This window comes from Phaethon aethereus (genome assembly GCF_964289735.1).
Source record: "Phaethon aethereus genome assembly, chromosome: 9".
NCBI lineage: Eukaryota > Metazoa > Chordata > Aves > Phaethontiformes > Phaethontidae > Phaethon > Phaethon aethereus.
In genome coordinates this window covers 23841146-23867120 of record NC_138585.1, presented here as the reverse complement: position 1 = coordinate 23867120, position 25975 = coordinate 23841146, and the positions used below count along the sequence as shown (strand labels likewise).

The 25975-nt window shown below is 42.5% G+C and overlaps 1 protein-coding gene across 5 annotated transcripts in view; it reads right to left on the bottom strand.

Moving 5' to 3' along the window:
* The window catches only part of MECOM (MDS1 and EVI1 complex locus), a gene marked incomplete at its 5' end in the record, with an annotated part of 343663 nt that overhangs the window by 180808 nt on the left and 136880 nt on the right, over positions 1-25975 (bottom strand). For all 5 annotated transcript variants that reach the window (XM_082003571.1, XM_082003573.1, XM_082003572.1 and 2 more), the window contains one exon: positions 12188-12537. In XM_082003571.1, coding sequence (XP_081859697.1) covers positions 12188-12537 — 350 coding nt within the window. The remainder of the gene's footprint in view (positions 1-12187; positions 12538-25975) is intronic.

Sequence of the window (25975 nt, the reverse complement as noted above, 5' to 3'; positions counted from 1 at the left end):
ACCATTCAAAGGATTCATGACTGGAAAGGTTACTGTAACCATTTATTTCCCCCCCCCTCCTTTTTTTTTCCCCCGATTGATTGAGCTAAGAGTTTTTTTAAAAAAAAAAAAAAAATATATATATATATATATATATATAAAAGCCATGTATAAAGCTTTGGGATATTTTAGCAAACTCAACGTAGTGTAACTGCTGACAGCTTGTCACATTTCACTGACTGTCTGTCTGGGCTCCTGCGATAACATCTGCATTCACTCAGGGCGAGAGCTTACCCTAAGACAAAAAAGTGGGTCCTGCCACATAATGCTCCATCATTCTGTCAGTTCTGACATGGCATCTGAATTTTTTTGAATCACTAAACACTTTTGGGACTCTGGTCCTTATTATCTTTCCTTAGTTTCTATACTCGCTCGGCAATGCTGAAAAATGTAAAATGTGCAAACAAGGTAGTGGACGGCCCGGGCTTTTTGTCGTCTAATCCTCAGCCCCTCATTCATGCTCACTGTTAATCTCTTAAGACATTATAAAACTGTTAGACAAAGAGACGTGAATACCTCTGCTTCTCAGCAGAATGGGAGGAAACCAAGGAAAATCTGGATCATGCTAAGCTATTCTTTTCACCACAAAAATGGTAACTTAAACCTGTTGCATCAAATTATTTATAATTCCCAACACTAAGGCTTTTTTTCTTCTTCAGCACCACAGAGCAAGCCTGGCAATACCACAGGAGGGGGAACGCTACTGCCGAATTTTCCAAATGTGTCTGTCGCGTATAAAAAAAATTATACAAAGCCCATCAGAATACGGGCAAATGGGGTTTTAATCCCTCCGCTGTTCAACGTTGGGCAGGGCTCAGCTCAGAGTCCTGCTAGGGCTGCCGGAGCCCCGTTTTGGGGAATTTCTTTGCTGTGGCAGGACCGGGGGCTCAGTGGCGGTGGGTTCGATGGGGAGGGCTGGGGGGATCCCGGATGGGCTGCAGCACGGGTGCCCCCAGGCTGGCTGGAGGCTTCCTGGCTGGTTGGGATGAGGGCCCCATTTCCCATTAATCCAGGTCCGTTTGGAGCCGTCTGCTATTTCAGGTCATCATTTCACTCCTGCTGACTCCCACTGCTGCGGGGGCATTAGCATGGGGACAAAAGCCGCTCAAGCACCTATTCTAAACCCATTCAAACTCAAACCCACTAAAAATCACTCCCGAAATGATACTGATGCAATCAGCTAAATTTTATTCAGGAATGCTGGAGCTGAAAACCAGAATTTTCATCTTCTGTTTGTGCATTGTCGTCATGGGTGGTGGGAGCAGATAGTCCAGTCTTAAAAATGCTCCAGAAGCACAAAAGTATCTGAATGCAAATGCCAAACAAGCCACACGTACAGAGCCGAATCCCTGCCACAAGAGTTTCTTTACACACACAACAGCTTCTGTTAAAGTAATAATTTTCAAATAATTAGTTAAACTAGTGTGAAAATGGGGCATCGTTATTTCTGCCTAAAACACGCGTTTTATTCAGCTTTGCTTGCATCGGTGGGAGGGAACAGGCCTTGGGAACGGAAGCCGAGAGGTTGCTTTTTTCACGACACTGCTAGCCATCAAATTTGGGAGATGATTTGAAAAAAATCCATTTTTAAAAGGAAACAGTGGAGCCCTGTACTGGTAGGGGTTGAGCTGCTTTGCCAAGGGTGACAATGGTGATGCTTTAAGCACAGGAAAGAGTATGCAGGAAGGTACAGGCAGACTGTCCCCAAAAAATGGTACAGCACCAATCCTGGATGAACTGAGGGACACTGAAACGTTGACATGAGGAGAGCAGAGACAGGAAAGGATGCAGCAGGAAATTACAATATATGCAGGCAATAAAAGGCAATCGGAACCTGGGTAGCAGACCGTGTACATGGTCAATGCCAAAGATGACCATCATAACAGTGACCTGCTGAAAAGTAAAGTGAGGAAGTTGAGGGGCAGATATAAAAGGCAGAGATGGACAGTACTGTCAAAAGCTGCAGAAGAGGCTAGGCAGAAGGAAGTTACAGGGTTTTTCACGAGGCTGAACAAGGAAGCCAGCTGGTTGCAAGGTTTTGGGACAACATGGGGGACAGTAGCACTGACTATGGGAGGAGGAGAAGAGTGATGAAGGAAGAAAAGAGAGGTGCACTGCCTGGGGTCAGCTGGTCAAGAGAAATGCACTTTGAGACCACAGATCTTCACACAAATAAGAAAAAAAGCCTCTTCTCATAGTCTTAATTGGGAGAAAATTATAAGATGTTGTCCTCTGTGAAAAGAGAGCGTATTTCAAAGGGCACGGCAAGGCACCGCAGCACACGGCAGCTCTCCCCTTCTCTACTGGGCTTCAGCACCATCTTCCGTAGACACAGAGGTTTTGGTAGGGTCATTTCTGGTTTTAGCATTAAAGGAAGATAGAAAATTGGTTTCTTTCCTCCTTGTTAATTGCTTATTTTGGGTACCTATCCATGTAGGTTTTCCAAGTAGGTAGATGTTAACACTAGCAAGAAAAATTACTTTTTTCACATTCACATGCAAATGATTGTTTGTGCAGAGATTATCACTAAGTGACTGCTTAAAATTTGGATTTAAAGAATATTTTCTGTAGATACAGCAATTCTGAAACTTTCCCGTGCTCAAACTTCCATTTTCCCATCCCGTAGAGATTTACATTTTTGCACAAAATCAGCAATTGCTGCCATGATTTTGAAATACCCACTGCTGTGAGCAACAGAAATACTGTGGCTACAAATTGCTTCAAAACCATGAATATTCAGATCTAATTTTGAAGAAAATACACATATAGTTATAGCTACGCTTTTTGAAAGCCCATTTACCATTCGAGACCATTTCAAGACGACAGGAGGACATTGAAAGTTACTCTCAGAAATCCTGAAAAGATACACACCAGGCCTCCAACACAGCATGTAAAAACTCACAGAGTGAACCCAAGCCCATTTTGTGCAAGTTGCCAATACACTTCAGCAAGTTAAGACTAAGAACAACACTTTGGGAAAACCACTATACACAAGAGTCCCTTTACGCTGCAGGATTCACCGGTAAGAAATGAGGTTCCTTACGTCTTTTGGGGGATCTTTTACATTTTTCTTAAGAAGTACATCTTTCTTAAGATGTACATCTTACAGCTGCTAAATGTTAAGACTGCACTTTAAAGGGCGGACTACTTAACATTTGTATTTCTTTTCCAAATTCATGCTTATTGTATGCGCCGAAGTTAACGCGATCACTTAAAAACAGGCTGGATTATGACAACCTACGACTTCACTCCTGCATGTGCCACCTACCGTTCAGCCAGGAAACACGAGGGCTCTCACATCAATAAAACGCCATATTAATACTCTCTGGGGTGGAAATACCCCATTAGCCAATTATTTTTTTCTATTCTTTACTTCCAAATACCTATATTTTTGGACCGTTCTGATGAACACATCCCAATCTGCAGGCTCTAGCAGGCAGGAGTTGGGTCTTTTGTTTTTAAAGTTTAGTGACGTCTTTATTAGGCCAAATGCCCAGATTTCAATGGTACTGTTAAATCGTGCAGTGATTTAAATGCCAAACCTCAGTGCTACATCCTCTGCAGCGCATGTGTTCATTTGGGTTAATAAGCGTTTTGCCGTACACTAACTCCTGTCTTCATTTGCTTCTGTTTAATGGTGACAGTCTCCTCCTGCTCACATGTATGCTCCTCTCTCCACTGCTTGTTGAGCCGTCAAGACACACCTTTGTTTCATTTAGTATGCAATTTTCACCTCTGACCCAAGAAACTAGTCTTAGGCTTCCTGAACTTTATTGCCTGTTAATAGACTGCTGGCTCTCTTTTCAGCAGTCACAGAAATGGTGGAGGGACATTTAATTGAAAAGAAGGACAAAGCTAGAGCCTGAAAGGCAAAGTCAGTAAGGTTTTAAAAAAACAAAACAAAACAAAACAAACCACCACAGAAATAATATGTTTGAGGAGCTTTGGATATTCTTTACAAGTTTGTACCTCCTTACACAAATAAGACAGACATCATTGATTTAATTATCTTCCCAGGGAACAATGGTATAATACTCTGAATGGTGCTAAATGATTGATCTGGTAATTCATCTTCTGCTAACAACTATCTATGCATTTTGTTTCTCTCCAGCCCTCAGACCGATGACATTAGCAGCAATGTCACGGAGCAGTCCTGGGCTTTCATAAAGCACCCACAGATGCTCTTTCCTGCCAGTATTTAGGGACACATGGTTATAATTTTGTCTATATTTCTTTGTCATAGATTACTTTTAACTACATCTGTTCAATTAAAATAAAAAAGAAAGACACAGCTAGAGTCCATCAGCTTTGTATCAAACGTAGCCTTTTAATGAAATAGGGAGATTTAATTTTGTAAGTGTTCTGATGAGTGAGAGATACCTTTCTGTTTTTTTCAGAAGTTCTCCGTTTGGTGAATAGTTAGGAAAGGACATTATTACAGCATAAGGATATTATTGTACACGGAAAGGCATTATTAAAAGCGATTTATTGTTCTGTGTTAGGAAACTTATAGGAAAAGTCTGATAATATATTAAACTTGTTTATTATGGACTTCATATAATTTTTGAATAATGCAGCTTTTTCTTTTGACAAGAGCAATAAACTCTGCTGGTATAGACATACGTTGATTATCCCGAGTCAACTGTGTTGCTTAAAGAAACATGCCCAAACAATCAGCTTTCGACAGCTGCATCTCTTGTTATTTACAATAGCCATCACAGTAATAACTCACCATTTCTATATTAATAAGGCAGTGAAATTTATTATGATGGTATTGAAAAGTTATTAAGTACTGCATCCCAAGTGACAAAGTACCACAGCACTGTCACTATCCAAAAGCAGTTGCCCATCCATCACAAAGCTTTCCAGATGGTCCTGCATCTTTATCGCTCCCAGGTTGGTGACATCACCTGTTCACCCACTCAAAATTGATGATGAAAGCAAACAGATCTATCTTACTTACATTTACCAAATCAATTTAATTTTACAGGCCGTGGCTTAGTGACATATTGACTGTTTTCCTTAATGGCATCTACTGTACTTAATGCAAAGAACTCATCTTTGAATCCTGGCTTGCATAACGTGGCATTTCATAATAAATTTTTTATAACATATTTATTTAATGGGAAGAATTATGATTGTTTGTCATTTCTATTAGATCTTATTTTTGTCATCTTTTCTCTCAGTTTATTTCGTGCTATTACCTGCTTGCACAAAGTACTACTGAACTCAAATTACATCCACCCGGGTCACATTTGAGTCAAATAAGGTGGCTATTGTTTAATAGGAATACAAATTCCTGAAACATCCCTCCAGTTCTGCTCTGAAGAAGGTAACAAAACTTTCTTCTCCCCTTCCTACTATTAAGTCCACTTGACCCTTATGGTTTCACTCTGCTTCTGTCAGGAGTTAATGCTCCTCCTGATTAAATTAAAACCTCAGTGGCTTTGTGGGGAACACATATGCATATCTACAGAGAGGTTTCTGTGGCTTTAGACAATGCTAAGAAATGAGTGATTTCCTGCCCTCAAGGTCAAGGATGTGGTGGAGCATCCACCATGGGTGGAGAAATAGTCAACTCTACACAAACCATTTCACGTTTGAGACAAAGGTGCTGCCTCACATTTTTTATGCGAGATTTCCCAGACATGCCACACCAACACTCGCTCAGCCTTCTATGTTGGCCAAAAACCTCTTCCTGATGCTGCTGCCACGTCGGCTTTGAGTTGGCTCAGCAACTTATCAGCCCCGTGAGCTGCTCAAGACAAGGGTGAGCAGCACCTCCCTTCTGGCAGCCACTACAGCCTCTCAGCTACCTCATGCTATACGGTTTTTGAACGCTTTCTGGGAATAATCGTAGAGCCGAAGAAGGAGCCTTGAAGATCTTGTTTCTGCTCCCCTTCCAGTAAGCAGCAGCTTTGTCTGAGCAGGGGAAGGTTGTGGTTTTTGTCCAAAAAACAGGGCATCACGTCCCACCAACCTCACAATGTGAGACTCTGCTTAATCATGTTTATCAAAGAACTCAGAGAATTGAAAGAGTGGAAGTAAAGAACAACAGAGAAAGACAACAGCGGACTACTCTGTGTTGTCCCCATGTCCTAACCCTCTTCCATCCACATGAAACAGCCCAAAGGACAAACAGCTCCCCTTTGCCGTCAATATATTTAATTCACACTGAATGACAAGTCCACCTGCTCGTATCTTGCTCTTCGAGGACCTGATGTTTGCTCATTTGTAATTATAAACTGTCTGTCATCTGAGCAGAGAAAGCTGGTGTTAACAGCCAGGTAGCTGGTTGGGGTACGCAACTGACGTCACCTCTTAGTGCGCCGCTTTGCTCATGAAGCATCTGCCCACCTTGCTACAGGACTCCTGTTTCTGTGGTAGCACCTGACTTCGTCACAGCCTCCCCACAAGAGGCAGATGCAAACAACAGAATAATTCAGACTAGTAACATTAGCAGCACCATAAGCGACGTCTTTTTCGTACGCGACTTTCGAGGGTCTGTCTTAAGCACCCTCGTGCATACTCACCCCAGGCAAGATATATGGTATTGACTCCATCCTATGTGGCACTGAACACTCTGTCCCCAGCAGAGAGCTTAACACAGCAGCTAAGCACAAGCTTAACTCAAACACCTGGGTAATCCTGTTGATGATAAGCCGATGCCTAAGTGCTTTATTGGATCTCAGCCAGAGTGCTCTATGCCTTGCAAAGCCGAGCTCCAAATGGCATAAAACATCACCTATGTATTGAAGAAAAGGTAAGGATGTCACCCCCACCTGCAGCTGCCAGAAGTGGATGGTCTGTTGACCTGGGGAAGAATACACTATCTGCAAAACCACGTTGGTCTTGTGTTGATCAAGAAGCATGCCCTCCCCGCCACTATAAAAGAAATTACTCTTTTTTCATTTGAAGTAACTCACATTCCTATTCCTGGTTTTGCTTCAATAATAATTTTGCAGAGGTTACTGGAGTCCTTATGCTTCTGAAAACCATACGGAAGGAGAAAACGTAGGCAAGGAAGCTCCCCACTTTCCAACCACCTGCTCCAGTGTGGAGTTGTTTTGCATGTTAACGCTCTTAAAAGATGATTGAAGAAAAGGTCAAGACTTGGTCTGTAAGTCAGCGCAGTGTGAAAAGCGTCACACAACAGCAGAAAATTAAGGGGGTTTTATTTAACATTAGTACAAACTCCATATCCCAAAGAAAAAGATTCAGAAGAGATGAAGTCTTTGTTCCTTTCATTTTTGTCTTGCAAAAGACATTCTACTCTCTCTCCCAGTGTGATTTCACCAACTATCAGGGATTTATTTCCCGCAGCACCATTGTTTATTAAGAATAGCTTAACACGAGCCTTAAGATGTGTGAATCCTGTGCCCAGTTAGTTAGAAGATGCTACTTATTGTTCTGTTTTTATCAAAAGAGGTAGATGCTGCTTTCAACGTTCTGACAAAGATTTTCCAAAAGAGGACCCAAAAATGGGGGATAATATAGATACATAGAGTGGGATCAGCCAGTAACTCCAGCTGATTACAGTGGAAGTTTTAGGATGTTAAGAGTGCTAAAACCAAACTATTGATTTAGGTGCTACAAGCTGAATTTGGGACCATATACATTAGATTCCAACTCTAAAAGCCAATACCTTGACATTTTGTAACTTATTATTTAATTTTCATAAAGATAGATGATACACCTAGAATGCAGAATCTCAAATAAACCTGAATTTAAATTTTTTAAAAATGCCAAAAGAAAACCAAAGTGTGCAGAATTAAAATTGCAACTATTCCAGTCCCTATAGATCAATGGGAAGCCTTTACTCCCAAACAATTCTTAAGAAGTTGGGCATCTTTGGGGAAAGATGGACATCAAAAATGTTAGAGGAGAGGTAAACAGCCTCCTAATTTCCATTTTAGAAGTAATAACATCAACTCAAGCATACTCTACCAAATCTGAGATATTTTTCAGCCTCGCTGTCATGACAGGAAAATATGCTCTGCTCTATAAACAGATTATATGCTGCTTTATAAAGCTCTAAAATATTATTTATTTCTGTGACAAGTTTGATTTATTAGAGTTTATTGCTCCTGTTTTTACCTTCCCAGTAGAGAAATAAAAGTTTAGGACAAAAAAAAGCTGTGAAGAAATTGCACCTATGAACGAGACTTTGAGTTTGCTATAGCAGTAATATTTAAATATTCTGAATTTGAATATTCCGCATACTCCGGAAAATGCCAAAGATAGGTGCATGCGCTTTGGTGACCTGTTCAAAGGCTTTCTTTGAAATACTCTCCCCAGTTGTTTTTCATAGCAGGGCATGAACTATGATGAAATCACTAAATTTGTGTTCCCTTGCTTTTGTTTAAAAAAAATTACTGCCATCCCTTAAAAGCTTGTTTTCTTTGTTGATTAAGCAGCAGTCAATTTTCCCTTTTCAAACAACTACTGAGCAACAGCCCCCCGACCTCCTCAGATATTCGGGCTGCCGGCAAATACTAAAACCTTGGTGACAAACTGCAAAAAAGCTCGACCTTTCCCCTTGTCCGGTGACCCCCTGTTCGATTTGTACTTTAGCTAACCAATACCTGATTAGATAATGCTCGGCTCTAGACCCACAAAATGAAATAAAATTCAGATTTATGGCTTTTCATTTAAACTAGTCTACAGCACTCTCATCATGACCCAAGCATGACTATATCACAACAAATTCTCTTTGTCCCAGAGTGTGTTTTATGGCTGAAGTATATAAATGGACACAATAGACATTGTTTTCTTGGACTTGCTCTGACAAAACTCTGTGTCGATACCATAGGGAGTCTTGCTATAGGGGAATATAGGAACAGGCCACGTGAAATTCCTAAGACTTCTGCAGCAATTTTTTCTTTATCATCGAATGCCTGGCTGCAAAATTTAACAGCAACAGTTCCTCCAGCTTCCACTTCTCTCCCAGCCACTACAGGCTAATCCTAGTAGCAATTCAGATGGACATCAGTCACAAAAACTAGAAGTCAGAAGTACGCCACAGCAGGAAATACCCAGAACTATGACAATCTTTTGCAAGGGAATTCGGCATAATCTGTTATTAAAAAGTCCTTCTTGTGTGTAGCTATAAAGTCTTCCCTGTAATGTGCATGTAGGGTTTTGGTTTGAAATTTTCTAGTTGAAGACTCTAGGTTACCTAGCAATCCTGAAAAATTGCAAAAAAGGAGCAAATATTTCATAGCAAAATCAGTAATATATGCAGCATTAGCGAACAACTAAGGAAGATGCTCGGCCTTCCTTCCAAAAATATTTTAATATGTTTATGCTCATTGTTTTCTTGAACAGAGATTCTTCCTTCATCATCTGTGAAAGTCAAACACCGCTTTTGTTCAGCATTTCACCTTAAACTCAGGAAAATACAGATAAAATGAAAAGACGGATTTTCCAATCACTTAATCCTCCTCACCGTAGCTACAGGGGAGCCTATTCAAGAGAATTAAATAAGCACACAAACATTAGCAATGTTGCAACCCCACTATGTATTTCTCTGAGCAACACACATGTGAGGCGAGGAAACAAGTAGAACAGGACCCAGCAAGATGTTTTCTTTGGCCTGTGGGACCAGAGAGCAGTTCGAGCAGGTTGAGTCATCTTACGATTTCGAAGCCACCAGACACAGCTGACTTCTACAGCACAAGGAACTCTTCTAGGAATTACATATAATCAAACATAAAATAATATCTTGACGGCAGCTACATCAGTGCAATTCACTCAGCACGCAACTCTCATTGTGGAAAAAAGAGATTTTAAAACCTCTCATACTACAAAGTCATTTAAATTTACAGTCAGTACCATACAGAAACTTTAGCTCCATCCTTCCTCCATTTAAAATATAATAATGAAATTTCACCTTGGTATCTGCAACAGCAGCCTGAATTCCCCATTTAACAACTGACTTATTGGCACCTGGGAGAAACGCTCTGTTTCACAGAAGTGTCCACTGGGGCAGAAAAACTGACACCAGAAAAGCTCATCTTCCCAAGACCATACCTAACCCTCAATAAATGATACCTTTCCCTCGCCATCCCACACTTCCTCCCACACGACCTGAGCCCACACACCAGTAACAGCTTCTTTTTCCCTTTTTTATCCCAAGGCATAGTTCAAGGTAGTGGTGGTCTCCAGACCAGTGTGATGATGACCATCTGAGCTGGGATGGGCACTGGTAAGCTCTTCTCCAGCACTACCAGGTCCCCCACATCTGTTCTTTAGCCTTAACCTTCACTACGTGCCATTTTACTCATTATGTAAACTCTGGTCACCAGCATTTCTTTGTCTCCCTTCAATTACGATAAATGTACTTAGCCCACTTGTTGGAAAAATATTCTGTTTCAAGCTCCCTTGAGCACTGCAGTGTACTTCTAGATGAGTGGCCAAATGGCAGGGGGAGTTGATTTTGTGTGATTTTGCTCCAGCACTTTTCAATAGCTTCTCCCCAGCTGTCCCAAATACATAATGTTGTTTAAATGGCCTGAGTGCTGCAGCTTGAAAGGGATTCAGTCTGACAGCTGGGCTTCCAGCACTATCAAGATATGCATTTCTTATGGGGATTTCATAGACCCCAAAATACTAAATATTTTAAGCAGGAAAACTAGTCTCTAATATTGCAGTATATTATCAACATTTAAGGATGTGAAAAATCAAGATTCCCTCAATATTAGTGGGGCTAATACTGTACTATACCACCTGAGGAACACCCTGAAAATATCCTAATTTTGGTATATGTTAAAGTTGCAAGTACAGTCATGTCTCAGCGATTTTGCTCCGATTTCTGTTATCAATATCTAAGCTTAGTTGTGGTGTGGTTAAAAGTCAGATTTTATGGCTTCCTGGTGCCTTTTTCAAATAATAAAGATTTCTCACCAGCAATTATATTGCATCAGGGTCTGTTAATTCGATAGAGTGCTGCCAAGTCTATAACTTCTCCTGACACTATTCTGTCATATTGTCACAGGTCGCACCAGAGTTTAAACAACTGGATGGAAAGTTTGGAATGAACTCACCGAGTATTTATGGATAGTTAAGAGCAAATCAAACTTCTATTTTCCACCATATCTGCAAGGCTCTGCTCCACAGTGAAACTCCATTTTTCCTGGGAAAATGAACCTCCCAACTCTCCAGAGGTCATTCATGTCCCTGGAGAGCCCTGCAAACTCTGCACTTCTCCCCTTATCAGAAACCAAAGGAAACGTACAGATGGAAAGCTGAGATTGCACTCTGTTTCTACAGCACATTGTTAAAACTATGAATAAGACCATGCGAGAACATTTGTTACACCATAACACACTGGCAACGTGCACCACTTGAGGTCTAAAACCCTGACTGGACCATGGACCCGCAACTCAGCCAGCTCCACGGTGTTAACAGCGAGGAAAGGACGTTGCCCCCAAAGGCAGGGAAAGCAAGAGGCAACTGCTGTACTCAAAGGAGGCCTTGAGCTTCTTCAAGAAAAGCAACATTTCTCAGAGCATCTGCAGAAGTAACATGAGCCACATCATCCCCATGTGTGCTAGGTTTGACATCATCATCCAAACATACTTTCACCGAATGAACGGGAATTTTGCCATTAAGTTGAATAGAACCAGGATCAAACCCCCAGCTTTTGAAGTCCCCAAGTAGGACAAGGTTCTGCATCAGCAATTTTAGCCACACAATGCTAGATTTTAGGGCTATTCTGACCACTGCCCACAGAAAGTGGCAATGCACAACCCTGTTTAGTCATCTGCATTTAGTCAAAGCAGCACCCAGTTTAGTCATCTGCGAGTCCCTCACCCACAGACATACTGCAGGACTGCACAAGAGCAGACTAAAAATGGTACAGAAATGTTCCAGTAACGCAACTTCTTCCTTTCCTTCCCCAGAAGAGGCATCATCTGCCAATATCCACCCAGACAGATTTCATGCATGAAAAACAACAGTAATTCCTGTCTTTTTTCCTTTTTAATTTACACTTTTTCCATCCAGAAAGCCCCGAAAGGCCACAACAGTCTTCGTGCACACAAATATCCCTGACTACTACAGGATAGGACTCAAATACTGCAAATATTTCTGTGTTTATAGACACGCAAGAGAGTTCAACAGACCGAAAGAATGTAAAGTGTCTTACCTCCCAACCGTAACTGGGATCTTTAAGGTGTGGCCGCTGCTCTCCTACAAAGGGGCCAAACTTTTCCCCTGCTTCAATCTTCCTTTTGGTCCATATCCCTAATCCTGCACCGGGAATGTTGGATTCTCGGAGTTCAAACTCTGAAGGAATGGGAATGTCATCAGGAATGTATATCGGAGCCTTGTAAGGAGAGCTCTCCTTTGGTGTGAAAGTTTCGCTGGAGGTTGCTGGAGAAGACGGCTCTTGAATGTTGGCAGATGTTGGACACTGAATGTTTGCAGCCTCTCCATCAGCTTCTGATGCTTCCTCCAAAGGAATTTCAGGAAAGCTTTCATACAAACATTCATCACCTGGAAAATAAAGACAAACAGTAGGATTTGAAATATCCTGACAGATTTTTGCATATGAAACCCTTTCAGCCTGCACATGAAATGGAGAGGACAGTTTGGTAGGTGGGTGGCACCTTCATCAATCACTAGTCCCACAGCAGAACCTTACTTTGGAGGGATCTGAGCCTTTTCCCTATTGTAGGCCTGGGGGTACACAGTGTTTTTCTCAATATTCCTGACATCAAAAGTGGTTTACATCACTGAACACAAGCGAGGGAATTACATACAGATGTATATGCAGGCACACCCTATTATCCAGATATAGCACTTCGCATTGCATACTCTTTGAAATTACAATTGAAAGCCAGCATTATACGTTACAACTGAAATCTAAGTGAAGTGAAAAGCAGGAAAGCTTTACTGGTCTTTGAGAGACAGATTGAAGCTAAAGTAGCCAAAATTAAGTTTGATGGCCTCCAATTAGTCTTTGGAGGAAAGGATCCAGCCTACCACACGACTCTTGGCAAGAACTTCAGCTGATGTAAATCAGCGTCTTAGCATTGACCTCCAAGAAACACAACAGTCTAAAATAAGTTCAGGATCCAAACAGCACCTTATAGAGAACATGAACCTTCTCTTCTTACAGTTAAAAAAAAAAAAAGCAAACAATAACAAAAAAAAAAAAAACACCCCACCCTGGGGCAGATCCAAAACTCATTAAAAAAAAAAACAAAACCAAAAAACAAACCAACCTTCATCTCTGGGGCTTAGCCAGCAAACAAAAAGGAAGAAAAAAAAAAAAGAAAAAAGAAAAACTCACTATTTTTGACAGCTTAAAATGTAAGTCTGATTGTAAATTCCTTTTAGTCAAAAAACTCTGGAGTGAGTTCAGCAGGAGCTTTAGCCGCACCAGCAATGCAATGCTCAACCCAATAATACATGCAAAAGGAGCAAAAAGACAAACTAACCAAAAAACTTCTTAATTATTTACATTCCTTTAACTTCATTAATGTTATTGTACTTCTCTTACGCACCAGAACTCATTCCACTTGATTCTAACTTAAATAGGAGGCGAGAATACTATTCTCCAAGGAATGAAGTTGAGAGATTGGGTATTTAAGATTTGAGCATGAGGATATTTGCATAATATGGTTGGCCCAGAAATTAAAGTGTTACGCTGGGCTTGGCATTCAGAATGATTCCGTTTCAGTGACGAAACAGGAAACTTTAAAATGTTCTTTCAATTTCTTGCTCATTTAAGAAACTATCCATGGTAGATTAGCACCGTATGCCTTTTCCACTGGAAACTGGTCATAGTCCATTATCTCTCACATCTTTGTTACATATTATCTCACAGTTTTATATCTGTACTTTCATGCTTCTGGTACTGCCTAAGACAAACACTGGGACATAACAAATCATTTGAATAGATTGCTCCCATCACATGACTGGCAAACTGGATTCTTCATCTGTGAGCAATTTATTCACAGCCATGAACTGTTTTTCTTTCTTTTATGTGGCACTGACTATGACCTCATACATGTCACAGGAAAGTTCAGCTACCCATTCCCTCGGCCTCTGGTTTGGCAAACTCCCCACACTTTCACAATTGAACCCAATATTGATTAGTTTGTCACTCTTCTAATACCTGGTGCTCTGAGAAGTAGAAAATCTTGACTGACTCTACCATTTATCCGAGAAGGACACATGGGGATTTATCCATCACTTGTGCTTCAGAAACCCTGCCCGTCATAGCTTAGCAGTGCTAAGTTTGGCAAAGATGCTCAAGGGCTCGTGAAAGCGCTGGTGCGGGGAGCTTGCTCTGTGCCCCGCACCTACGAGCCCGTGCCCGTACTTCCCTGTCCAGGGCTGACCCACAGCAAAACTCCACTTGGACTCCAAGGAACAGGAAAGACGACATGAAAAGTGTAGGGAGACAGCTCCACCTGGATGTCACCGTTCATTTCACCCTGCACTGAAACCACCACGTTAGCAGCCATCCCTGTTACGCCATGCCACTGCTGCTGCCCCCAAACATGACTCTGCCCCAGCACGGTGGGTGGGCGAGAGAGGCTGGTCCGTACCTCCGGAGCATCCCCGAAACTCTGATGCGCTCCCTGCCTTCGTGGGCTGGCAGCGATGCCACGTCCACCCAGGGCAGGCTCATTTCCATTCAGATGTCTTTCCCCAACCGTTCAGATTGCAGTCTTGCCTAAAAGACTTCAGCTGGTTTTAAAACAAGGCGGAGGGGGGGCAGGGGGGCCGGTGTTGGAACCTAACCCATGTATACACATGGGGTGCAGGAAGAGAAATCGCACAAGGAAAGGGATCTGGATGATGATAAGCACATGGCTCACTGGAAGGGGCGGCTTAAAAACTTCAGGCATCTAAATCCTACTGATTTTCCATGACAGCTGGGTGCCTAACGCTCAAACTCCTTAAGAAGCCCATTTCATGTGCTTACTGCTGTCGTCCCCGTCCTACCATGCAGTGCCCCATAAAACCAAGGCTCTCCTTGTGCCCCACAGCCACGCTCAACTCTCCACCAAAAAAAGAGGCTCAACCAAATCATTTAAGTCACAGCAAGCAGGGACCTGTTCTTGTGACCAAGCCCCACTTGCCAGCAGCGCCTGCCCACAAGCTGGCACAAGCTGAGCCTTAAACATTTAACAAGCACGGCTTTGCAGATGTTTCTTCTCCCCCAGGGACAGTCCAGTTTAATTTCTCCCTCCCAGACTCAAAGGCCTCAGTTATACTTATCTCAGTCATTCTGGCTACACTCATTTTTAGCCATATAGGGTCAAACCTGCAGCTGATAAATTGGCCTCTGGAAGCCTGGCAGGGAGACAAGTCCGTTTGCTGGGTCTATTGTGCCTCCTTTGATTTCCAGCAGCCACACCCGATGTCGTCGTTAAACATGGGCTTTCAGTTTGAAAGCTCTGGAAAATATAATACGCCTAGGTGCCCCAAAGCCCTAACAGCATGGGCAGAACAGATTACTGAAATATTATTCTGCCTGAAAGAGCAACGTATTCTAACAAAAATATATTTAAAAACCTCAAAATAAACAAGAAGCTGAATTACGACTGACCAAGAGACAGGAAGACCATTAAGACATACTTGCGAAATTAACGCTAGAAGGAGCTGTATTAAAATCAGCATCCATGAACCAGGATCTGGTCTTCATTTTCAAAGGGTGTGGGACTATTCCCCTTAAAATTTACATCCACATGGATCAGAGGGACTTCCAGCAAAACCATGGGATATTGACTGATAGGAAAATCTTTGTAAGGTTAGAATTAGACCCGGGGACGGTGGTGGTAAGCATCGTTTTCCCAGTGAACTGCAAATCATCCACACAGATAGCAGTACAGTTTTGAAATTCAAGATGGCTTCTTTAAAGTCCAGCAAGTATCCCCACTAAAAATGCGATGAAATAAAATCAAGGCCCCTGATAAGGGAACAGATGAGATTAGGTTATGTGGAAGCTTAGATATTAGCCTCCATAAAATTATTCACTGCTATTTTACAATAAAAACATGAGCAAGCTTCAAAGGAAACCCAGGAGAAAAGGTTAATTGCTACTAAAAGACCAGGGTGGACACCTACATTTGCACTTTTGACACAACCTTGCACACCAGCAGGAAAGAGTCCACGTGGCTGTGTACTGGGAATGTGCCCGATGAGGATGGGAGAGCGACGTGCCAAGACTACCGCCGTAACTCCGGGACCTGGGGTCAGTTTGAGACTGAGAGGGCTCCTGTGCACGGCTGGGAGGAGGAGAGGACTTCCTTCCATTCGGATGTTTCTTAGCCGTTCAACACGCTCTTCCTCTGCCAGAGGGAGAAGGCATTAACAACAGAGGCAGAGGCTGCTGAACACAACCCAACCGCTTTCCACTGGCCACAACCACTAGCGAGGCACAGGCATGCCATTTTCAAAAGCACGCTGGGCCACACGTTCAATGAAACCATGCCTTTCTGCAGCTGAAATGTCTCATGATGGCATCTCGCATCAAGGGGATGGGCTAGCCTATTACACATACCAGCGTTTCAGGGCGGTCTTCAACTCAAAGTTCACACAAACTCTCCAAGGATAAAGTCTGCATTCAGATCTCCAGACCCAAAGCCATCCCTAACAAACAGAAACATATCCATACTGACTATCCATTCTCCCTTTCTTCAGGCAATTTGTGCCTGAGGATATACATTCCCAAAATGACTATTGACTGATAAACTCTCTAGCACATAAATCTGGTTCTCTGCACTTGGAGCCATGCACGTGGCCACCAGTGAATTAATCATAAGCTAGGTGGCTGATTACTCTGGATGAAGGAGGTAGGCTGGAAGCAAAAGCATCTAGAGAGCCTACTTCAGAAGTGTTTCTAATGCCATCATCTTCCAAACAGGATAAAGTAAGAGTTGAGATAAACATGAAAGTGGCTCTTCGCAATGAGAAGATACACACACGTTCATGCCTGCAACTTCTCGAAAGTGAGAAAGATGACCCCTAGCCCCAAAAACTACACATCAGAAGGACCTGGCTCTATTCAACAGGAGAAGTCCAGCACATGAGCTTTAAGCTCCACTAGAGCTAATGACCATGCCTGATAAGAGCCTTTGATGAGGATGCATTAATGATGGCTTTGGGGGAACTTATTAGGATTGTGTGAATTAGTCCCTTCTCCTGCGGGTGGACCTGAATGTACCACAAAGCCCTGGATCGGATCCTTTAAAGAGACCAGAGAGCATTTGTGTTTGTTTGCCCTAACATTTCTATTCAGTGCTGAGGAAATCAGCACAGAGTATTTGCAGGGATATCTGAAAAGAAGGCAGGCATTTCCTGTTGCATACAAATGAGACACCTTTATCTGAATTTTTGTTTGAACAAGTATTAAAGAAAAAACTGTTACAGGCAGAGACTGATTGATTACAAAATATATCCACATCCGTCTAGAACATGGGAGGTCAGGAAAAGCAGAAAAATCAAGAGAAAAAAACCCATTAGTTTCAAAAGGAGCACATAGCCAGTGATGAACTACATGGGAGCCACCCGACAGTCCCACACCAGGTAGGCACAGCTTAGGGGAGGCACTTTCACATCCTTTAGAGGAGGAGCAGAGAAGGATCCTTAGCTTCAGAAACACGCAGAGGTTGGGTCACTATCTCCAGACACAGAAGGGACTCTAGCCAAGAGCTACATTACTCTAACATTTTATCAGTTAACGTACCTGAAACTGGTTTGTGCCGCTCCCTATTTGCAGAAATGTTCTGTGGAACTGCATTTAATGACAATTATCTATGACCTGTATTGTAATGCAGTCTGGGGGTCCCAGGCAGGACCCCACTGTGAAAAGCATCAGACAGACCTAATCAAATGAGATTAAATTCTAAACAGATTAGAGCTAGTAATTCCCCGTTAGGTAAAAATCATAAAACTAACAAGGGAGAGAAAAACTGTTTTACAAATAGAAAGTTCGGTTGTACAACAAAAGAGATTACAAGCAAGCGTAGGGATAAACATGGTATTTGAAGCAGTTTTGACTCATTACTTCGATTACCAAGGAAAAATACTTTCACAAACATTAGCCTGTAAATGCACGGGTATTTTGCGTACTCACATTACTTGACCCTAAAACAAGCACAAGAAAACCAAAGCTGTCCTGAACACAATGAAAAGTTCCAACCCTAAAAACCATGCTCACAGACCTCGCAACGAGAGCAAGCGGCACCAAAGGACCCATGCTGTGGTCCCAAAGGACAGATTCTGACTTCTCTTACACAGCTTAAATCCAGAGTAATTACTTTAGACTTCCACCAAGGAACGAGATCAGCGTCTGTCCTGGAGTTAGCCGAAGTCGCTCGAATTTCTTCAGGTTGACTCTAATGTAAGAAAATGAGAGGGAAATGTGGTGCCCAGATTTCAGCTTTCCCTTCGTGCTCGTGTCGCCGCAGATCGTGGAGGACACTTGCACGGCGCATCGGGCGAAGCCTTCCCGCAGCGCCGAGCTGCGCCGAGCAAACCCTTCTGCGGCGCCGGCAGAAGAGGGAGTTGTAGGAAAAGCTGCGCAGACAAAGCCAGGTGAAACAGGCAGCCCGAGCACAGCGCGCTTTTGAGGCTGGAGCACGGGAATCACCGACTTTTCACGGCGCTGCACACCGGGCTGCGGCATCCCTGCGAGAAGGAAAGGGAGCGCGGTTTGGATCTGCTGCTGGTAGCTCCTGCCCGTGCCTCACGGCAAGGTTGTGTCTGCAGAACAACCACCCTGAAACAAGAGGCTCACACTGGGAGCAGGAGTTCCTGAGGGTAGGATGAGCACCAAGCACTTGGGAGAAACGTGTCTACAGGCGAGCGAGAAGCAAAGCTACACACACCCAAGAGCATCAGGCCTTCGAGAGGGGATAATTTCAGCATCGCCAAGTGTTGGTACTAGACCAGCAAAGTCATAATATAGTAACTGTGCAGGGACCTGCCCGTCAGCTCTGGCAGTTCTCAGGATCAGCCCCTACAATAACTAGTAGCGTTTGGTGCTCTGTGTAGTGTCATTCGTGTCTAATTGAGTAACGCAGTCAAAAGCATCTGATGTGGACCAGACGCTGGCTTTTAATTAGGGTCCAGCACTGAGAGACTACGGGTCAAATGCTACTTTCATTTGCACGGGAGCTGCTCTCCTTGATGTTGGGGAAAGTTGCACCTGCATAACTGCAAAGCAAAATTTGGCTGCTTGTGTTCTTGTGCACTTTCCATATAAATTACTGTATTATATGCAGCAACAAAGAATTATAAGTGTTGGCTGGCACGCACTGAATTTATTTACAAGTTTAATTTTATTTATAGTTCCAGTACAATCATCTCTGGTAGAAATATTTATGTTATCTGTATTTCTGGTATGTTAGAGTCTACTGCAATCATAAACACCACTGAAAAATTATTCGCAGTTAGCAGAGTTTAAACTACCCATTATATCACTAGCTAGTGCCAATAAACTTTGGTGCTGGTCGATAAAGTTTCCTCAATGGAATAAATATATATATATTTGACTTTCAAAATCTTTTCTGAGTTACACAGAGCTGGGGGTAAGAGAAAAGGGAAATACCAGCTGTAGGGTTTGATATACTGAGGACCAGATCTGCAGCTAGCAAGGAGCCTGTAGAGATCCACGCTGGCTGGGAGGCAACCCAAAGCATACTGAAACTCTAACTAATAGCTTAAATTTCTATCTTAGTAAAATATTTCAACCCAGTGGACCTGCAGCAGCTCACACATACTCATTAATGCCCTTCGTGACTCTCCATATGGAGTAGACCCAAGGAGGAAAAAAAAAAAAAAAAAAAATCTGCCTTGAAATTCTGAGCCCCAAGTACTCGTCACTGCTAAGGGAGGAAAATGAATTAGAAAAATCAGCTTTTGTTCATTGTTCAATTGCCATAATGGTAAACACGACGTATATTCTCACACTGACACAGCGCGAGAAGCCAACATGCTTAGGAGAAAACTAAGTATAGGAAGGTTAAATGTGAATTAGTGAGATCAGCCACTTTATATATAGAAAATACTAACTGGGAACAAAATTTAACTAAATCTGTATCAGCTGGGCTAAGACAGAAAAGGTAACGCATTTTAACAGTCCTTGACATGGTGAAAAACTACTGCCGCAAAAGAACATTTTTAAATCAAAACAATTACTCAAACTTACAGTATTATAATCCACGCAAATGAAACTTTATCTCAATGTAATAAATCAGTGTAAGTGAACTTCTTTTTACTCATTAGTAGACCTTTACTGTTTTAAACGAAGATGTGTCACAAAGTAGCACTGGAAATCACATGCCTCTTTCTAACAAAAAGTGGTAATAAAAGATGACTATTCTACCAAATTATAATGAAGACAGATAACAGAGTGAATTATAAAACAAAGGTTATAGATAGAGACTAAGCCTTGTAGAGGTAATGACTTTTAATTGGATTGAGTTTATCATATTTTCAGAGGTACAGCACAAGCAGAAGAAAGGATTAGAATTATTTCCACATTTCATTACTTGGTATAATGAGAAAACAGGGGGAGGTCCACATCCCTGATGTGTTTGGTAAGCCACGGGAGATGTTGAACATGTCAGTATCTGGTAGAGTACGGTCCTGAGACACAAATGCATTCGCTCCCTTATAATGCAGCAAAGTGTAATCACTTGAGAAAAAGAAAAAAAAAAAAAAAAAAAAAAGGGAAAAAAGCCAGGTCATGAAGTTTTGTTTCAAAAGCACATTACAAATAAAAAGGAACTTAACCCCTTCCTGCCAGCAGCCACTTCAGCAGTAGCCAACAAACACCCGTGTGTCTGCTTTGGGAAGCTGAGTAATTCTCACCCTAAGCACCAATAGGTTTAAAAAACAAAACAAAAAAAAAATTGGTGAAGGCTCAGCCACCACATCCCCTCTCTCACGCCTGTATAGTTACACCATCACAGCAAAGAAGCCCTGGGGAAACCATCGGGGATGGGACCTGCCCTGCCAACATCCCAAAGGGATGCCCTGCCTGCACTCCACTTGGGAGGAGTAGGGGACGTGGACCAGTGGGGAGAAGGTGGCTGGGGCTGAAAGAGCAAGAGCTGAGGGATTACTGGAGAAGGGCTAGTGGGCATGGCAGGGTACCAGTGATGTACCCATTTGCATACTACACCCAAATGTTTCAGGGAGGGCTGGAGTTTCGGGGAGTTGCCTCTGGAAAACTGAGCTGCTGTAGAGCAGAGACAGTACCAGCAGCCCGACAGTTTTTTAATTATGCAATTACATTGAGAGAGTCTTAATTATATTTGAGTGACACTGTGATATACTATCATTAAGTCCTTGAAACACTAAGAGAAGTACTCGTAACAAATACATTAATCAGGAAAAGCATCAAATAATTAACACTACAATACTGTCCACTTCAGGAACTCAAGGTCTGGCAAGACTGGTTTCCAGCATTTGTTTCCGAGGAGATACAAGGCCACAATTTTTCCTGCAAGTGACTTCTCAGCAGCATGTGCTGTAGTTATATCTCCACAAGGTCACCCAGTAACAAGCAGGATGTACTTAGCTGATTGGAAAATTATGAATCCTAAGAGCAACTATACTTCATCTTACATGCCCTACAGAATGACGCAGAATACACCCACGCATCAGTATAAGTTTATATCCAACCTCTTAGGATGAATAAAGTCTTGGGTTGTGGGCGGTGTCAATTTGTTTTGGGGTGGGTTTTTTTTTTTTAAACCAAAAAAACCCACCTTTGGGACAGTTTTATTTCATCATATGGAGGAACACTTTTGTTCCTGCATGACAGCATTATTTTGGGTGGGATTATTCCAATACATGGACAACAATTTTTTCCCATTTGTCTCTGGGAAACCTAGGTCCTTAGCTGGCTCATAGTACTTAGCTCATAGTTTTGGCTAGTTCTTCTCATCAGTATCTCACTCAACACAACATACACGTGTTTTCAGAATCTTTTCTGTTTTGTTTTTCCAGCAAAAAAAGCATTCTGAACTGATTTATCTATATTATCTCCGCTGATTCCACTTTCCCTTTTCACCAGACACAGCCCATTCTTCCAAACACTTCCACAGTTTGTTTCGACAAACCAAATTCTACCTATCCCAGCTGTACATTTTAAATAAGCACTTAATATCAACAAAATATTTATCATCAATAAGATATATTTGTGTTCCCTGGCACATTTCGGAAGGCGGGTCTTTCCCAGCAAACTTGGGATTTATGGGGTATCTTAAAGTCAGTGGAACTTTTGCCAGTGACTTTAATGAAGTTATCATTTCAGTGGTGATGCAGATAAGGTTTGTCCACGAAACTGAGAGCATTTTTTGCAGGCATCCAAGCATAACCAGGAAAAAGCTACTTGCTGTCCTACAGCAAGCCCCAGAGTCCGTGGCAACATGACTTTAAAACAAGGATGGAGCCAAAAGAAAACTACACCCATTAAGTACACTTACAATTCTCCATTGCCTAAGATAAAAATAGAAAAGATAAAATCTTTTTTCTAGAAACCATGGCATACATGAGCGTGATGAGCTACAAGGATTTATAGCAGTTATTTTCCTTGGCCTTTGTATAAGAGGATGGGGGTGGAAGTGCCAGGCTTTTTGCAACCAAAAAACTGTACAGAGATAAAACAGGGGCCCTGCACTTCCACACCACGGTGCTTCGCGCACTCCTTCAGCCCCGCTGAAGGACGGTGCGCTGCCTCACTGCCGGTGACCACCGCTCCTTCCCCATGCCCCGTCCGCAGCCTCTGCTCCAGGAAGGTGTTTGGAAAACAGAGGTTAGCTTTTCCCCTGAAAACCCTTCATTTTCTCCCCATTCTCTCCCACTTCTTCCTCTTCCCGCTCTTCTCAGAACGGCTTCATTTTCTTTTCCATATTGTTACCAAAAAATCACAGAAAAGGAAAAACATTCAGAGAAGTTAAAAAAAAAAATCCAAACACCAAATATTACAGCTTAAAGTTTTGCTGAGCATTCAGGAAACTTGTTTTAAAAGGAAAAGTGTTTGCAGAAATTAGGCAAACCCAGGATGTTGTCACCTCTTTCCTATAAAAATGTTCCTCGTGCAATTTAGAAACTTCTCCGAGAGGGTTTGCCTGGCTGTATTTTTACCTAGCACGTCTCAAAGGTAAGCTCTCTGTGGGTTGACTGCTTTGAGGTTTTCAACACTATCTAAGGGTTTTCCACTCCTGCTTCTCCCTCCGGCTGCTGGTCCGCAGCTGACGCCGAGAGGTGCCTGCTCCCTCTTTAACAAGTATTTGCAACCTCAGCCAAAAAATACCCTTTGCTACACCCTGCACTTGGACGCAGAATAACACCTCACTCCATTCACCCGCTTTTCCTATCTCCTTGGAAGAAAATGAGCAAAGCCGGTTACATCCATCTGCATTGCTGTTCTCATGGGGAAAACCTTGCCCCTGCAGCTCTTGGAGACCAGGAGCCCAACTGCCAATGGTGCCCTTGGCTCCCATGCTTGGAGATCTCCATGCAAGCCAAAGTTTCACAGACAGAACTATTACAGACAGAAAAATCATTGGGGAGTTTTTGACCAGCAAAGATCAGAGTTTTTCAAGAACAGCTAGTTTAAAAAAAAAAAAAAAAGAAAAAAAAAAAAGAAGATTGAGAAGATATTTCGGCATCACACAGGACTAAAAGGAAAGACCTCCTGGGCTCTCACCTCCCTTGGTCTAGCAAACTGTGGAGCCTTTGCTTATACCGGGAAGCAGTAGCTCTGACATTGCACACTCGGTTGTTTTTGCAAAAAATATCCAGTAACAAATTCTCCCATTCCCTCTTGGGTTTCCTGTTTCTTCCATGGTATCGTATTATCTCATTTGCCTCAGATGAGTCCCTTGGCAAATAGCTCATCTCTCCCCAGTGTTTTGAAGATGCAAAGCAGGACAGTATGGAAATGCTAAGGGTTCTCGTAGCACCAGTAGTCTGTTGTAAGGCAGGAGGAATGACACTCCTTATTCTGATCACATCCGCCCTCCAAAATCAACAGTGACACCAGTGTGAAACCAGAACGAGACCCCTGCTGTGAAACAGTTAACATCAGTTAGATCTATTTTGACTTTAAAAAAAAAAAAAAGGAAAGAAAAAGAGTAGGACTACAGTTTATTTTACATGGCTTCCTGGTCAAAGCCTCAAGTGTTTTGTAGATATTTATTGATATATATTAACTGTAAAGAAAGTTAACTGCTAATGTAATTTATTCCACTCTTTGTTCCATACACCTTGTATCACTTTCTATGAAGCTGTTGATCTTGGAGGAGCAAAGGGGTCCTGGTGAGCTGCTAGCAGAGAGCAATAAATCAGCACTCTGAAAGCTTCTGGTTCATCCCGATAACTTGGAAGCAAATTTGAAAAATAATCTCCCCCCCCCAAAATTGGCAATCTTCACAAGTTCTATTGTTTTCACGTGCAGGCTGATAGATGACAGCTTAAATAAATACATAGCACTTAATGGAGCAAATTCAGCCTTAGTGTAATTGGATGCCATGCCATTAGAGACCTTGGCCCAGGCAGTGCTCTCAATCCCAAAGGATCACAGAGGACCCTACAAACCCAAACTAACATGCGGTTGTTATATACTTTAATTCTACTTATGTCACTATGGACTAATCTTCTGTTATAAAGAGTACTTAACTGTATTTCTATTTATGTTTACAGACATGGATTTAAGTACTGTTTATAACGACAAGAATGTATATATACAAAATGCGTATGTAACATAATATTATATATATACACAGAGACACATCCTAAATCATGGAAGTGATGGAGTCCCTGAGCAAAAATGGCTTGAGGAGTGGGGTTTTTTTGTTTTTATGTTGAGAAAATAATGTGACTTTTCCTGATATTGTTCTGAGAATGACTTGAATTCCTTTTTCCCAAAATAAAGCCAAAAACGCTCAGAAATTTTCAAGCTAGACTGTTAACGCTTCACAAAGCCATAAGTGGTCACAAAAGATCTCTTTTGTCAGATACCCTTCACTGCAGCATCCGTGTCCGTACCGGGAGAGCAGAGCACAGCGGGAACAGCGTGGGCTGCACTTGCTCAAGCAGCAGCGATGCAATTGCTGCTCATGGAAGAGATTTTCCGAGCGAGGAAGTGGAAGCAACAAATTGCGTTTTAAACTTTCCCTGGTAAGCTCATTAGAAGCTGAAGTCAAATAAAAGCAACTCTTCCTAGAGCACTTTTCAAAGCAGGCAAACTGGTATTTAGCTGACCTTCTCCACACTCCCGTGAACCTTAATTCAGCAAGTTAGGTGAGGCCACGCATAACTCCAAGCATGTCAGAGGAAAAAAAGACACAAGTATTATCGTGAGGATGTGTTGAAAGAACGCTCAGTGCTCAGCTGTGCCTCCGTCTCACCCACGGGCAGACTGCAGCCATGCGGGTGAACATGACCGACCCACAGTCGGAAACCAAATGGGTGGCAAGTTTCAAAAATAAGCAAGCTGTCTGGACTTGGCATCTCTTAGTGCTTCCCCACAAAGCTCTGCAGACCATTAGTTAGAAGTTCATGTGCAGACCACAGCCCACATGGGAAAAGCTGGGGATCAGCAACACGAGCCTTCAAAGAGTGCTGAAGCGAAGACTGAAATCTGGTGAGCCTCGCACAAGAACCCAGGTGGGGCACAGGGAAAAGCTGCATTTTAGCGAGGGCTTTGGACAGGGGCTCTGGAGAGGCCAGCTGGAGGAGGGGGGGTTAGGGGCCGAGCACCAGGCTGAGCCTGGCTATGGGATTCCTCTCCCAGGTACCGTGACTCAGAGCTGGCTGTGCCCTTCCTCGCATCGCCCCATCCCATTTTCTCAGCTGGAGCCATCACCACTCCTCACCAAGATCAGCGGGAGCACCAGGATCTCACATGTACCAACCTTAATGGAGCACAACAGATAGCCCGAATCTTGAGCAATAC